At 44.7% G+C, this 16,230-nt stretch overlaps 2 protein-coding genes across 4 annotated transcripts in view; both read right to left on the bottom strand.

The window, feature by feature from the left end:
* The window catches only part of LOC131184502 (immunoglobulin superfamily containing leucine-rich repeat protein-like), a 195,095-nt gene that overhangs the window by 34,914 nt on the left and 143,951 nt on the right, over nucleotides 1-16,230 (bottom strand). The gene's annotated exons all lie outside the window — the stretch shown is intronic.
* The window catches only part of CCDC33 (coiled-coil domain containing 33), a 108,759-nt gene continuing 93,362 nt past the window's right edge, over nucleotides 834-16,230 (bottom strand). For 2 of the 3 annotated variants that reach the window (XM_058155850.1, XM_058155848.1), the window contains 12 exons: nucleotides 14,882-14,932; nucleotides 12,831-12,895; nucleotides 12,350-12,380; nucleotides 8,938-9,133; nucleotides 7,834-7,922; nucleotides 6,690-6,821; nucleotides 6,512-6,599; nucleotides 5,312-5,430; nucleotides 4,638-4,724; nucleotides 3,807-3,926; nucleotides 2,549-2,642; nucleotides 834-1,015 (listed from right to left, as the gene is read on the bottom strand). In XM_058155850.1, coding sequence (XP_058011833.1) covers nucleotides 2,577-2,642; nucleotides 3,807-3,926; nucleotides 4,638-4,724; nucleotides 5,312-5,430; nucleotides 6,512-6,599; nucleotides 6,690-6,821; nucleotides 7,834-7,922; nucleotides 8,938-9,133; nucleotides 12,350-12,380; nucleotides 12,831-12,895; nucleotides 14,882-14,932 — 1,044 coding nt within the window. In that variant the 3' untranslated portion in view covers nucleotides 834-1,015; nucleotides 2,549-2,576. The remainder of the gene's footprint in view (nucleotides 1,016-2,548; nucleotides 2,643-3,806; nucleotides 3,927-4,637; nucleotides 4,725-5,311; nucleotides 5,431-6,511; nucleotides 6,600-6,689; nucleotides 6,822-7,833; nucleotides 7,923-8,937; nucleotides 9,134-12,349; nucleotides 12,381-12,830; nucleotides 12,896-14,881; nucleotides 14,933-16,230) is intronic. The other variant, XM_058155849.1, reaches the window with a different exon arrangement.

Consider the following 16,230-nt stretch of genomic DNA (forward strand, 5'->3'; position numbering starts at 1 on the left):
CTTTTATTTTGAGTCTCCTGATAAACTGCCACATTGGGTGCTTCTAGCCAATGAGGAAAAACTATTCACTTCTTGAAAGATGGCCCACCTTGAAAACTGAGGCCAACATGGCAAATCAATGAACGAGGAATCTTAGTTTTAGAGTCACCATGGTTAGCTCCAAAGGTGCTTTCTTCAGAGCTGAAGAAGCTTCTTGGATGAGAAGCAAAATGTCTTCAAAGAGAAACCAGAAAGTCCAGTTGCCTCTTGAAAAAGCACCTTTGGGACAACCAGGACCTGGAGGACCAAGAATTTCCAAAAACATTTAACATGGTTAAATGGCCGGACTTTCTCCACAATTTATTTCCAGCCAGGATTTTTCTTATGCTCCGATAAAGTGTTTTGAAATTTAGTGTTCTGTAACCAAGTCCAAAAACTAAGATCATAATAATGTCAGTGAAATATGACTGCTATTGAGACATTTGTCAAAACAGAGCCGTTGACTTCACCGTTGGCTAAGAAAGCAGATGAATGAGAACAGAACTAGGAAAAAAACAAGCTCATGTCCCACCCAGAAGCTCCAGCTTGGTTGTAAGCTTACATTAATAGAATCTTGCAAGTCTGAAAATATTTCTGTCTCTTCCCCCCAACCCTTTGTGGTCCAAGAAGCTAGGAAGATGTTCCCCACAGTCATATTCCTGCAGTAGAACCAGTTGATCTGACTGCTGCCTGGCCAGTAGCTCTTCCTCGTGTCTCCCAAGGCACATCCTCCTCACATACCATGACAAACTCAAAAGGCGGAGACACTTTATATACTCTACAAAATTTACATAAGAGGCACCAATGCTATAAGGTAGTTTACAGAGAAGTCTGTATTCAGCTCGTCTCTCCAGGAAAGAGGTATATAACTGTATATATTTCGCAATAGATATTTTGTTCTGCTGCACCGGGTAGAATTCCAAGGTCTCCTCCCAGACTTAAGTTGAAGGCTGTGGACTCCAATGACTCTTGAGTTGTGTTGGATCAATGCGGGTTTCTAGGAAGGATGGAAGAAGTGGTGTCAGAACACAATTCACCGTTGCCTCTTCCTTCCTCTCTGGGGACCAGTTGACCTAACCCATACATCCTAGGCCAATGGGTGTGGACAGACTTTGAACCAAGTCATGGCAATGGAAGGAAAGTAAACTCATCTGAGGACATTCTGACTCTTTCAAACCAGCGCAAAAGGTCTTGCAAGGAGTTTCTTTCCACTGAGATTACTCCCACTCCTTGGCTGAGGTTCAAGACACAACTAGGATTGGCTGTATCTCAACAAACCAGTTCTGAGGGTAGGAAAATGTCAGCCTTGTTCTCCTTCTCAGGAATAGCAACATTGCAACTATTCCAGCGTGGCCTACAGCCAGTGGTGGGATTCAGCCAGTTCGCACCACTTCGGGAGAACCGGTTGTTAACTTTCTGAGCAGTTGGCAAACTGCTTGTTGGAAGAAATCATTAGGGCAGAGAACCGGTTGTTAAATTACTTGAATCCCACCACTGCCTACAGCTCTTCCCCCCTCCAGCTTTGGAGAGACCCCCTCTCTGTATGGTAGCCCCTCAGACTAATTGCTTTTGGCAAGAACGGTAATTTTCAGGGGCGGGATTCAGCCGGTTTGGACCGGTTTGGGCGAACCGGATATTACTTTTAATCTGGTTCACTGAACCAGTTGTTGTAAGAACTGGCTGACCTTTCCCACCCCACCCTGCCCCTCCCAGGAGTCTCTACGCAGCCGGTTTTAGATCCCAGATAAGTGCAGGGCCCGTGCAGAGGCTCTGGGAGGGCAAAAAAATGGCCCTACCGGAAGTACCAGAAATCTGAAAACGGGCCTGTTTCTGGCCTCTGTAGGGCCTCTGGAGCCAGGGAAGGCCTTTTTCACCCTCCCAGAGACACATGGAAAGCCTCTGGAGTCTGGGGAGGGCAAAAATGCCCCCCGCTGTGGTACAGGAGGCTGAGTAGGCCACACCCACCATGGACACACCCATCCAGAGAACCGGTTGCTAAAATTTCTGAATTCCACCCCTGGTAATTTTCCATAATCAATGGAAGAGAAAAGAGAAAACATTAAACTTGTGGGGAAATTGGGAGCCCCTGTTTTGTTTTGAGAGGATGGCGAGAGAGCGAGAGGAATTGTTAAAAATATAGTTCCACTAATAGAACCACCTCATTCAAAAGGTGGCCCCTTTCAATGAGGTTAATTTTTTAACATAAAAAAAAAAAAAGAGCAATGAGATTCAGAGAAACATCATCAAACAAAGTTGGTTTGAGATATTCATCTCCACCACCAACCTTTGTCGACACAGAGATTAATCACTGCTGTCTACCCTTGTTATCTATCTCCACCGTTGGTTTTTAAAAGAAGTATACAAGATGATGTTCTTCGCTCAGGTTTTGCCCTGATTCTTCCACCTTTGGAAGTCTGGTCTACAAGGCATTCCTGAAAGGACCCATGTGATCTAAAGCCCTCACACTCCCCCCCTCCCAAAAAACCTCTGCAATCTTGGCTTACAACTGCGGTGAAAAATTAACACTGACCTATAAGGAGATTCGGCCCCAGAACTGGCTACTTTTGTATGACCTTCCCTGAGTTTTTGTACTTCTCTTCATTGTCTCTCCTTTCCTTCTCGTTCTGTGGATGAAGGGAAGACTGGTCAATTGGTTAAGAACAAACATTCTCCTTCGTATCAAAAGCTGGCCTCCATTTCCAAATTCATCCAAATTCTGGCCAAATTTGTTTCCCTTCTGAGCCTCCACTTTTCATTTTGGAGGATCGTGTCCCACTGTTGAAGGGTGGCTTCATGGTGTGGGAAACGCCTATTGATCTATTAGAATCAATAAGGCCTACGTGGAAAAAGCAGGCCCTAAAAAGCTACATGAACCAAAGCTTTAGATAGAAAGATTTCAAAGTGTATCAGAACGATTTGTAATCCTGCTGAGCCGTTGCTGTGAAATGTGATTTTGCAAAGTACGTCATTTTGGAAATCTATTTGGACCTAGAAGGACGAAACCGTGAGAAATAAGGAACTGAAAGTAGCCGATGGAGAGAGGTTTGAGATGTACACGGGTATATGTGGAGACTCTTCGTCAGTAAGAAAAAACAAAGAAGTTGTGAAATGCATGCAGAAGAGTATAAAAAGATTGTCTTGGGATAAGTTCAGGGCTACTGGCCATAGCTAACCCCACGCTTCCCATGCTTTTGGCACACAATCTCCCCAGGCTTCAGAACCTCTCTAGGAGCCTGGGGAGGGCGAAAACAGCCTTCCCCAACCTTCCCAAAGGTCCTCCGGAGGCTGGAAACGGCCCATTTGCCGACTTCCAGTGGGACCGGAAGGCCTGGTTTTTGCTCTCCTCAGCTCCAGAGAGGCTCTGGAGCCTGAGTAGAGCAAAAAATGGGCCTTCGCCACCCTCCCTAGGCCCTCCGGAGGCAGGAAACAGCCTGTTTCCTTACTTCTGGTTGGCCCAGAAGGTCCCAAAATCAGCTGGCTGGTGCACGCATGTGTGCTGGAGCTGAGTTCGCGTGCCCACCGATATGGCTCCATGTGCCACCTGTGGCACGCGTGCCATAGGTTCGCCATCATGGGTATAGGGTCTCCTGCTTGAACTAGAAGACCTTCAAGGTTCCTTCCAATTCTGTTATTCTGTTCCACTGCAATGATGGAACACTGTCCCATCCCAACCCAAGAACCAACTTGGATAGTTCTACACACATGGGTATCACCAACTGAAGACACCTAGAAGTTTTATCTAGCCTTCCCTGCTAGGCTGTTGCTGTTGTTTTATGTCCATTGCTCACCGGATAAATATCATGAAGTATGAACGAGGAGGGTGATCGGTTAAATCCGAGGTCATTTTCAAGGAGACGAGTGTTGTAGTCCTGCTTCTCTCGCCCCCAGGTTTTGGCAGAGTCTTCCAGCTGTACCAAAGAAGAGAAATGGTTACAGGCTTAGCACCTCAATTATGGCACGCAATAGATGCTTTACCACAGGGGTCTCCAACCCTGGCAACTTTAAGCCTGGAGGACTTCAACTCCCAGAACCGGTAGCAGAAATTTGAAGTAGTTCAGAGAACCGGCAAATGCCACCTCTGGCTGGTCCCAGGAGTGGATGGGAATGGAGATTTTGCAGTATCCTTCCTCTGGAGTGGGGTGGGAATGGAGATTTTGCCTTCCCCTGCCACGCCCACCAAGCCACACCCACAGAACCGGTAGTAAAAAAAATTAAATTTCACCACTGATATGGGAACATTGGCCAAGCGGCCAAACTTAGCAGAATTCATTTTTGCTGTAAAAACCATGATTTTTAAATTTAACTCTGAGCATTGCCAGGCAGCTGAATTTAGCTAGCAACCATAAGCTGAAGGCACTACGAGTTAGTACCAGTTATAAATCCGTGCTCTGTTTCAGCACTTCTCAACGTCACCAACTTTAAGATGGGTGGACTTCAATTCCCCAGTCAGCAAAGACTTCTAGGAACTGAAGTCTATGCATCTTAAAGTTGCTGAGGTTGAGAAACAAACAGTGGTCTACCTGAACACAGATTAAGAGTGGTTGGATCTCATTCTAGTTTCAGAGGAGCATTTGGTGAGGGGCCATATCAAAATTTCATGCCAGGGTGAGGACAGTTACCTGGTGTTCCAAGGCAAGGATGCGGGCCTCAGCCTTCTCCAGCTTTGAAACCAAGGAGAGCTTTTCTGTGCTGTTTGAAAATGTATCCTGAGGGCAGGGAAACATCAATAAGGGTTCATAGCTTACAGATGGAGGAGAAAGCCAAGAAATTCAAATAAAGACTCATAAACCTCCCATACTTCCACCTCGTACAATACTAGACAACACAGTATTAACAGTAGAGTCCTTTAAGTTTCTAGGTTCTATCATATCTCAAGACTTAAAATGGACACCTAACATCAAAAACATCATCAAAAAAGCACGACAAAGAATGTTCTTTCTGCGCCAACTCAGAAAGCTCAAAGAGTTCACTAGGAACAGGCTCCCCCTGTTCCTCTGCCTCTCTGATGTCTGACTCTGGAGGCTCTGGAGTCTGCACATAACTCCCAGATGGCCCTGGCCCCATCTCTGCCTCCAATGCAGAGCCCTCATCCGAGCCTTCCCCAGACTCCAGGACTGGGTCATGTTCCTCCCCAGCCTCCTCACTGTCCGACTCTGCTGCCAGCTCGGTAGGCCGCTGGCGGACCACAACAGATGGATGGAAGGATGGATATACCCATAGATAGATAGATAAAGGGAAGAGAAGAAAGGAAAAGAGGCAAAGAGAGAAATGGCTATTGAGTCAGAGATCTTACTGGTAAGGCCTGTTGCTGCAATATGATGGGTGAACGAAAAGATGATTTCCCCAGTTCATCCCGTAATCTCATGTTCTCCATCAATAGGGTGGAGTAGACATCTTTGGACCAGTTGTCACCTGAGAACAGTCAAGGTATGTGATGTTCAACAAAAAAAAGAGAGAAGGAAAGAGCTTTGTAAGTACCAAGATTCACTTCTTTATTTGGGAACAGAAATAGGTTATAACCAGGGGTGAAATGCTACTGGTTCACTCCGGTTCGGGAGAACCGGTAATGTTGTGTCTGCGCCCCCCAAGCAGGGCCCCCTGCCAGAAAATGATTTGGAAAGTGAGGGAGAAGGGCCATCAGGACTTACCTCGGGAGCACCGGCTTCCCTGGCTCAGCTCCAGGAGCCAGAGGCAGGCCAGGTGGAGGAGATAACGAAGCCTCCATCCCTTGACTCTCTCTCCCCCAAGCCACGCCTCCAGACCCAGCTGATGGCAATCAGGCCTGGCTGGACCCTAGGTTTCGTAGGCAGGAGAGGCGGGAACAACAGAAGCAGGGGTGGGGCAGGCCTAGGAAGTGCTGAGTCATGGAGCCACACCCCACAGGATATAAAACCAGTGTGGGCTGCTATGCCTCTTCGTAGCAGGCAAATCAACTGCTTAACTAGAGCTGAAGTACTGTTTGTTCCTCGGTGACTCATCAGCATCAAGGGAGATAACAGAGTCACTTGGCAGACGCTCACTAGTTTGCTGCCAGAGCTGATAGTGCCGGCTAATTAAGCCATCACTCGGACTGAGGTGAGGGGGAACAGAACAGGTAGTGATAAAAACTAGCGGCTCAGGCAAACCGATAGTAACAAAATGCTTAAAAGAAGTAAAAAAAAAAAAGATTCCAACGATCAAGTATGACAATCAGCTGTGCCAGGCGATTGTCGGAACCTTTTTTTTTTTAATTCTTTAAAGCATTTTTTTACTACCGGTTCGGGCAAATAGGTAGTACAAAAATGCATTCAAAAGTTAAACAAAAAAAGTTGGCCACGCCCACCCAGTCACATGATCCCCACCACCACCAAGCCACGCCCACCAAGCCACACCCACAGAACCGGTAGCAAAAAAAAAATTTGCATTTCACCACTGGTTCTTACCCAGCAATTTCGTTCAGGAGGGCAGCCCAGTTTCTTGGGAATGAAGAAGAGAAGACCTGCTGTTTACTTACCAGCCGTTTTGGATAACTCTCCAAATGAGGCTTCTTTGATCCGTTCCTTCATCTTCCCTTCCAGCATCCTCTCCATTCTCTCGATTACCTTTTTGTGGAAATGGATAATGAGCATTAACTATCCAGGAAAAGGCCCGTTCCCTCTTCCCAGCTGAAGGTATCAGATAGTAGCCCGAACCTTTTCCTGCTGCCTGACCGCATCTTCAAGATTTTGCATCTTGGAGATCTTGGCTTGATATTTTCTAAGCACCATCTGCTGTTGTTGGTGGGCTCTCTGTAACATCACCAGGTCTTTTTCTCGGTCATTTTTCTGGGGGTGGGGGGGTGGGAAACAAAACGAGAAGAGAGAAATTCCATCAGTTTGGGGCAGTGGTGAAATGTAAAATTTGTTACTACCGGTTCTGGACACGTGGCTTGGTGTGTGGAGGGCAATGTGACTGGGTGGGTGTGGCCAACTTTTTTTTTTTTACTTTTAAAAGCAACTTTTAAAAGCAACTTTCGGCCGAAGAGGTTGTAGGGAAAAAAAAATGCTTTTGTAGAAAAAATGCTTTTAAAGAGTTCTGACGATCCCAGTTGAGTTCCCTGATCATCAGAACCCTTTAAAAGCATTTTTTACAACCTCTTTGGCCGAAGAGGTTGTAGAAAAAATGCTTTTAAAAGTCTCTGACGATCCCAGCTGAGCCGCGCGATGATCAGAGGCTTTTTAAAAACTTTTAAAAGCATTTTTTCGGCCAAAGAAAACATGTTTTTAAGAGTAAAAAAGAAAAACCTCTGATGATCGCGCGGCTCAGCTGGGCATGGGTGGGGGACAGGGATTTTTGCTACTGGTTCTCCAAACCACCCGCCACCATCGCTACCAGATCGAACGATCCGGTCCGAACCGGGAGCATTTCACCCGTGGTTTGGGGGTCAGAATTAATTCAGCAGCATGGATTTGGGACAAAAATTATAAATTAATGTTAAGTTAATATTGATTAAATAAAGAACTATATGTTACTAATTATTGTTAACCTTATAGTACTGATTGTGTAAATAAATATAATGTAAAATGTATGTATTCAGTAGAAGATTTGAACAAAAATAGACAATATGCATGTTGATACAGAAGGCTGTAAAAATAGCATATAATGTATTGTCATGTTTTTTACTCTGTTTTTGTCCTTGCTTTTTTCTTCTGTTTTTAAAAATAAAAAGCTTAATAAAAACTATTTTTAAATTTTTTAAAAAAATTAGAAATAAATGAAGGCTTAGTGGTCCTGTCCAGCTGTCAAGAAGGCCAATGTAAAAGAGACAGAGCAAAAGAGACTTGCGAGAAAGCTCACCCGAATCAGTTCGTTTTGCAGTCTTTGTATCCGATCCTTCATCCGGGCCATCTCCCGAGCCCCAGAAGTTAATTTTTTCTTGAGTACCACTGAGGGAGAGAAAAAAAAGACAAAACTCTAGATAGAATTTTTTTTGTTGGCCAAGTGTGATTGGACACACAAGGAATTTGTCTTGGTGTAGATGCTCTCAGTGTACATAAAAGGAAAGATACCTTCATCAAGGTACAACACTTACAACACTTAATGATAGTCATAGGGTACAAATGTAATACTTAATGATACAACCCTTAATGATAGTCATAGGCTACAAATAAGCAGTCAGGAGCCAATCAATATCAGTATAAATCGTAAGGATACAAGCAACAAAGTTATAGTCCTACAGTCATAAGTGGAAGAAGATGGGTGATGGGAACGATGAGAAGATTAATAGTAGTGCAGACTTAGTCAATAGTTTGACAGTGTTGAGGGAATTATTTGTTTAGCAGAGTGATGGCCTTTGGGAAAAAACTGTTCTTGTGTCTAGTTGTTCTGGTGTGCAGTTCTCTATGAAGGTACAGGTAGCTTTTGACTTAAAACTGTTTAGTGTGTTTTCAAAGTTACAACGGCACTGAAAATGTTGACTTATGACCGTTTTTCACAGTTATGACCTTTGCAGCATCTCCATGATGAAGGTATCTTTTCTTTTATGTACGCTGAGAGCAGATGCACCAAGACAAATTGCTTGTGTGTCCAATCACACTTGGCTAATAAAAAAATTCTATTCTATTCTATTCTATCAGGTGATTCAAATTCAGATGCTTGGCCACTAGTTCATATTTATGATCATTGCTGTGTCCCCCGGGGTTACGTGATCCCCTTTTGTGACCTTCTCTACTACTTGTAGTCAGAATTCTTCTCCCAACCAATGATGGAAGCCATAGGATGACGTGTGGCAATCTTGCCATGGATGTATCCAAAGTCAACTTTGGCAGGGAGAGATCCTTGGCCTGGACAGATGTGACGCACGTTTTCAAAGAAAATGAAGACTTCTAAGATGTTCTCCTTCCTTTCCTTTAAGGAGGCCCTTCCCCCAACTGAATGGAAAGCAGGAGACAATTCTCTTACATATTCTGTCGACTATTTCTGCCTTGGTCATGACATCCAGATCAATGTCCTGGAGAAGAGCCCGGCCAATGTCTTCATGCAAGGCAAGGTTGCGTCTCAAGGCACTGTTTTCCCTCTCCAGCGTGGAAATATGTTGGCGCAAGGATAGGATGTCATCCGCCATTTTTTTCAGGGCTGCACGGTAATTATCTATTTCCTAAGGAAGGGAGGGAGGGAGTGACAGAGGAAGGAAGGAAGGAAGGAAGGAAGGAAGGAAGGGAAGGAAGGAAAGAAGGAAGGAAGGAAGGAAGGAAGGGAAGGAAAGGAAAGGAAAGGAAAGGAAAGGAAAGGAAAGGAAAGGAAAGGAAAAGAAAGGAAGATAGAGGGAGGGAGGAAGGAGAGAGGAGGAAGGAAGGAAGATGGGGAGGGAGGAAGGAAGGAAAGAAGGAAGGAAATAGAGGGAAGGAAGGAAGGAAGATGGAGGGAAGGAGGAAGGAAGGAAGGAAAAAAGGAAGGAAGGAAAGCGAAGGAAGAAAGATGGAGAGGGGAAGGGGGAGGGCGGAAGAAAATAAAGGAAGGGACAAATTAACAGCATAAACAAAAGAAAGAAAAATAACTACTTCTAGCAATATGAAATTAATTGAATCCTTAAACTTTTATTTAAATCCAGACCAGATAGCATACTGTTCTGCGAGTATGAACGTGCAAATTCTGCTTCTGAACGCAGATTTGTTTGTTTGTTTTTTCCCCCTGGAAATTCACTGTCTGTTGCCCCCCACCCCCCCAAATTATTTCTGCGATGGAGTTTCTTCCGGCAGGGTTTTATGGGGGGGAGGAGGCAGCCCATGAAAAGAACACAGCAAAAGATCTCCGGCTGCTGCAGGCTGAACAAAAACCTCCAAAAACTGCCTCGAGCGGAACATAACATTCACCAACATCCTTCAGAGTTCCTGAGTCCTTCGGGAGAAGGGCGGTATAAAAATCTAATAAAATAAATAAATAAATAAAAATAAGAGTTCTTGGTTTTTGGCTGATGTTTGCAGCCTTGCAGCAGAACAGCTGTGAGATTGTGGAGACCTCGCCCTGGACACGGCTGGTGACCTTCTGCAATCTCAACCTTGCCCGAGCCTTCAACGGGACATCCAGAGATAAGACTGGTTTATTTCTTTGGAGACCAAGGAGACGAGGATTTCTTGGGATTTATGGGTACGATGATGTCTCCTTTCCTGTTTTTTGGGAGACGGGTTCAGCCGCTGGAGACGGTTGGTTCAGTGTCACCCTGGTCAAGTTGACCCAAGGCTTAAAACAACCCAGCAACTCTTCCTGGGTTTCTTCCAGAGAGAAAATGACGCATGTAGAAGATGTTGTTGACGTGGGCACAGCCTTGCTCCTGACCTACGGCCATCAGAGGGATATATGTCATGGATCTACATTTTTTTTGCTTTTTCCTTTTTCATTGATTGGTCCATGACCACGTGGCTCTGCTGAACCGTCACTGTCAGCTGGGAAGATGAGAAACGGACAAGGACACAGTGGCCATTGGGGAAGATTAAGCAGCTTGAGGAGGGCCTCAACAAGTGGATTTGGAAATGGCTGAAATTTAGAAGCTATCGATAAGATCCAGAGACACAAAATTCCTTTCGGCCCGTTGCTCTTCTGGGTTCCAGCGTGCACATGTGCACCGGCCAGCTGGTCTTCGCATGCGCAGGAGCACCGAAAACTGGAAGAGCAGGTCCCTGGCGCACATGTACGTGCTGGGAAGCTGAGCTTATGGTTTCCGGCGCATGCATACACACGAGCCCAGCTGGTCTTTGTGCAAGGGCCGCGGTGTGGCTCAGGCTGTAAGAAGCCTGTTATTAAACACAGCTGCCTGCAATTACTACAGGTTCAAGCCCCACCAGGCCCAAGGTTGACTCAGCCTTCCATCCTTTATAAGGTAGGTAAAACGAGGACCCAGATTGTTGGGGGGGCAATAAGTTGACTTTGTATATAAATATACAAATAGGATGAGACTATTGCCTTACACACTGTAAGCCGCCCTGAGTCTTCGGAGAAGGGCGGGATATAAATGTAAATAAATTAAAAAAAAAAAGTATACACACCAGAAACCGGAAGACAAGGTGACCGATGCGCATGCGCACACTAGAAACTGGAAGACCAGTTTCCCAGTGCATGAATGCGCACTGGGGAACTGCTCTCCCAGTTTCTGGCTTTCCCATGCATGCGTGCTGGGGAGCTGCTCTTCCAATTTTGGGCACTCCTGCATGCGTGCGCATTCGGTGCCCAAAAGGTTCGCCAAGACTGGTATAGGGTCCTTTTTGTCCCTTTTAACTGAATACCAGAGTTGGAAGGGACCTTGGAGGTCTTCTAGTCCAACCCCCTGCTCAAGCAGGAGATCCTCTACCATTTCAGACAAGTGGCTGTTCAATCTCTTCTTTAAAACTTCCAGTGATGGAGCACCCACAACATCTGGAGGCAAGTTGTTCCACTGATTAATTGTTCTCGTTGTCAGGAAATTCCTCCTTAGTTCTAAGTTGCTTCTCTCTTTGATGAGTTTCCATCCATTGCTTCTTGTCCTGCCTTTGGATGTTTTGGAGCAAGGGTGTCCAACCGTGGTCCCTTTAAGACTTGTGGACTTCAACTCCCAGAGTCCCTCAGCCAGCAAAGCTGGCTGAGGAACTCTGGGAGTTGAAGTCCACAAGTCTTAAAGGGATCACGGTTGGAGACCCCTGCTTTGGAGAATAGGTTGGCCCATCATCCTTGTGGCAGCCCCTCAAATATTGAACAATTAATCAGTGGAATGACTCCAGAAATTGTGGGTGCTCAATCACTGGAGGTTTTTAAGAAAAATTTGTCTGAAATGATATAAGGGTTTCCTGCCTGAGAAGGGGGTTGGACTAGAAGATCTCCAAGGTCCCTTCCAACTCTGTTATTCTATGTTTTTAGGAAGCTGATGGATTCTCTTCTGCTAAGTTGCTTCCTTGCTGCAGAGGGCAATATTTCACATCTTATTCCAGCGGGTTTTTATATATATATATATATATATATATATAAAGTAACCTTTCAAATGCTTCTCCGATAGTTTTACAAATTCCGAGGGCGAGACACACAGCAGGATTAGTACCGGGCTATTAATCAGCTCGGCAGTTCCTTCAAGTCAGAGGGAAAGGATTAGTTTTGTCAAGCGTTTAGCTTTTCTCCTCCTCCTTTCTGAAAAGCGTTTTGTAGGCTCGTGGCAGCCGTGGAAAAAAAAGGGGGGGTGCAGACGTTTTGGATGGATTGTAAAATCAACGGAAGCCCATTTGTTATGCCGATCAACGTGTCCAAAGCAAACACAGGCAAACGAACAAACGAAAAAGATTTAAAAGGATGGAAGGAAGAGGAAATAACACATTATTTAATGAATTATCGTTTCTAATTCTAATTGCCTTACCATATCTTGGATCTCTTCAATGACCGGCCTGCAAAAATTAGCAAAAAAATATATCAGAAGAAAAGATGGGCATATTTTCCCCATTCTATTTTAGCTTAGTTTTTTTTTTCTCCCTCTCTCTTTTCCTGGCCATATGTTTATTTTGATCTGTTTCTTTAGCAGCTTGCAAAACAGAAGGAGGAAAAAAAATGCTGCATAAAGATCCACATTTCTATATCATTCCTGCTAATATGCACACTTTAATCAATCAATCAATCAATCAATCAATTAATTAATTCATGTTGCCTTCCCTAGCGTAAGTTTTTGGCAAGCAATTTTCGCCATATAGGCCTGGTACGTTCTGCAAATGGAATAGTTTTGTGCCTATGTAAAAGTGTAAAATGCACTCCAGGCTTCTGGGCTACAAATATTTCCTTTGATAGAATCCAGTCTATCTACTACTGTTCTGCAGAGCCCACAGGCTCAGACGGGGCCTATGTACCTGCTGTCTTTCCCAGGCAGGATCTTGGCTACAGCATCAGGTAACGGAAACCGATTGCTTTGGATCTGTGAAACAAGAAGCAAATGTAGAAATTAAGAGAGGCTGTTTACTTTCAGAAGAAGGAAGGAAGGGAGGGAGGGAGGGAGGGAGGAGAGAGAAGAATGAATGAAACAAGATGGGAGAGGAAGGTAGGAAGTAAATAAAGAAGGAAGGAAGGAAATGAGAGGGAGAGAGGAAGGAAGGAAGGAAGTAGGAAGGAAGGAAGAAGGGAGGAAGGGGGAAGGAAAGAAAGAAAGGAAAGGAAGGAAGCTGTTTTATATCAGTGTAGGCCACTTTGAGCCACCATGTGCCAGTTGGCGGCAATGTAAATTTTCTAAAATAAATAAATAAGGAGGGAAGGAAGGAAGGAAGGAAAGAGAGAAAAGAATGAATGAAGCAAGATGGAGAGATAAAGGGAGGAAGACAATAAAGGAAGAAAAGAAATGAGAGGGAGGAAGGAGGGAAGGAAGGAAGGAAGGAAGGAAGGAAGGAAGGAAGGAAGGAAGGAAGGAAGGAAGGAAGGAAAAAACCCTGGCCCTTCAATTGTGTGATTCCATATCATTCCATAGCATTCTTTGTGTGAACAGGTCTGCCTTCTACTGCCTAGGGGGGAAGAGATCTCTGGGCCAGCTGAGAGCTGAGGAATCCTCACTTACTCACCGTTGAGGAGAACGGCCGGTAGTACAAAGCCATTTATAGAATCTAAGCCGCCCAGAGCTGCCTCTAGCTAATTTCTACCCAGATTGAAAAGGCTACCGAAGCTTTCCGCACACTCCTTCCAGCTTTCTCCTGCCTTTGCAGGAATGGATTGTGCGGCTTCTGTCCTGGTTGCCAGGTGCCTGTCACTTCCAAATGACAACGCCCCGAGGAACTGCACAAGCTCCAGAAGAACAAAGCAAACAGGTGTGCCTGCATTTCCTCAAACAGAAATGCCCGAGTGCATTTCGACACGGACTCATTCCAGGCAGGATGACTTACATATCAAGGAAAATTTCTCCCAGGGCTTAAAACTTAAGGAGGGGAATCATCTACTCCCTGGTAGACAGGGAGGGAGGGAGGGAGAAAGGATCTGACAGGGAGCAGAATGATCTGAAAGCTTGGATCTGCTTTTAAAGATCTGTCTCTCTGTGCATTCTGGTAATTGCAGTTGCTATCAGAGCCTGGGCTTCTCTTAGCAACTGGGTTGTAAGCTAAAGTCCGCAGACAGTGATGGGTCAGTGACGAGCAGTTGGGACTTGGGAGGCAGAGAATAGATGGGGGCGGGGCCAGTCAAATTTTTTTACTACCGGTTCTGTGGGCGTGGCTTGGTGGGCATGGCGTGGCAGTGGAAGGACACTGTAAAATCTCCATTCCTTCCCCAATCCAGGGGAAGGTTACTGCAAAATCCACATTTCCTCCCGATCAGCTGGGAATCAGGAGGCAGAAAATAGAGGGGGGTGGGGCCAGTCAGAATTTTTACTACCGGTTCTCCGAACTACTCAAAATTTCCACTACCGGTTCTCCAGAACTGGTCAGAACCTGCTGAAACCCACCTCTGGACCTGATCGAAAAACAGTCGGGAAGACAGTCGGAGAACTGGTAGTAAAAATTCTGACTGGCCCCGCCCCCATCTATTCTCTGCCTCCCAAGTCCCAGCTATTCAGGAGGAAATGGGGATTTTGCAGTAACCTGGATTGGGGTGGGAACGGAGATTTTACAGTATCCTTCCCCTGCCACGTCCACCAAGCCACACCCACCAAGCCATGCCACGCCCACCAAGCTATACCCACAGAACCGGTAGTAAAAATTCTGACTGGCCTCGCCCCCATCTATTATCTGCCTCCCAAGTCCTAGCTGATTGGGAGGGAATGGGGATTTTGTAGTATCCTTCCCCTGCCACGCCCACCAAGCCTCAGCTATAGAACCAGTAGTAAAAAATTTTGAAACCCACTACTGGATGGATCCCAGGGTTGCTGTTTTTTAACTTATTAAAAAAATAAGAAAGAAAGCTAGACATTATAGATTATACTCACATCTGTAAGGTCAAAGTAGGAAGAGACACGATCAGGTTCAATGTAGGAATCCTTTAAAAATAGAAAATAGATTTCCTGTCATTCTCTTCCAAGGACAATGTTCCTTCCACAGCTTGAGTCATCTCAATGTCCGAGAGAAGGAAGGAAGGAAGGAGAAACACATAAAGTTGTCAAGGTTGGAGACCCCTGCTATAGAGCACTGTACACCAGAACAACTAGACACAAGAACCTGCTGAAACCCGCCTCCGGATCCATTTTCCAGTTTTTCCCCGAATGCCATCACTCTGCTAAACAAATAATTCCCTCAACACTGTCAAACTATTTACAAAGTCTGCACTACTATTACTATTAAACTTCTCATCGTTCCCACCAACCATCTCCTTCCACTTATGACTGTATGACTGTGTTGCTTGTATCCTTACGATTTGTATTGATATTGATTAGTTCCTGATTGCTTATTTCTAGCCTATGACTATCCTTACGTGTTGTACTTTTGATTCTTGAGGAACATATCTTTTCTTTTAGGTACACTGAAAGCCTATGCACCAAGATAAATTCCTTGTGTGTCCAATCACACTTGGCCAATAAAAAAATCTATTCTATTCTATTCTATTCTATTCTATTCTATTCTATTCTATTCTATTCTATTCTATTCTATTCTATTATCAAACCTCTACTTTTTACTTTTACTTTTATAGGGAAGGGGGCCACTTAGATCAGGAGGACTTCAGCTCCCTTTCCCAAACTTTCTCCATTTTTCTCCCTCAGACTAAAACACTGTGTCTTGTTTTGATCAGGACTGTTTGCAGGTTTAATGGACACTGGGGTGTTGTTTTTTTTCTTGCCCTAAATAATTGGCTAGTTCTCCTCTTGAAGGTTGCAATCATTCTTCTCTTTTTCTCTCAGGGCCTCTGAGTTTTATAGGGCTTCTGGTTTGTTTGCTTCAAACACGCATCTATTACTGCAAGGTCCTTGTTTGGTCTCTGAGTTTGGTGGTTTTCTGACACACGTTTCATTACTCAAACTAGGAAACTTCAGCTGATGTTCCCTAGTTTGGTAATGAAATGTCGGGAAGGAAGGAAGGAAGGAAGGAAGGAAGGAAGGAAGGAAGGAAGGAAAAGAAAAAGAAAGAAAGAAAGAAAGAAAAAAGTTTTATAACTAACATCTTACTAAGAGCAAATCCAAGATGCTCTTGGTATCTTTGTCTAGGAGAGGAAGGAAGGAAGGAAGGAAGGAAGGAAGGAAGGAAGGAAGGAAGGAAGGAAGGAAGGAAGAAAGGAAGGAAAGAAAGAAAGAAAGAAAGAAAGAAAGAAAGATAGATTTATAACTAACATCCTACTAAGAGTGAA

Source organism: Ahaetulla prasina, chromosome 13, assembly GCF_028640845.1.
Source record: "Ahaetulla prasina isolate Xishuangbanna chromosome 13, ASM2864084v1, whole genome shotgun sequence".
Lineage (NCBI taxonomy): Eukaryota > Metazoa > Chordata > Lepidosauria > Squamata > Colubridae > Ahaetulla > Ahaetulla prasina.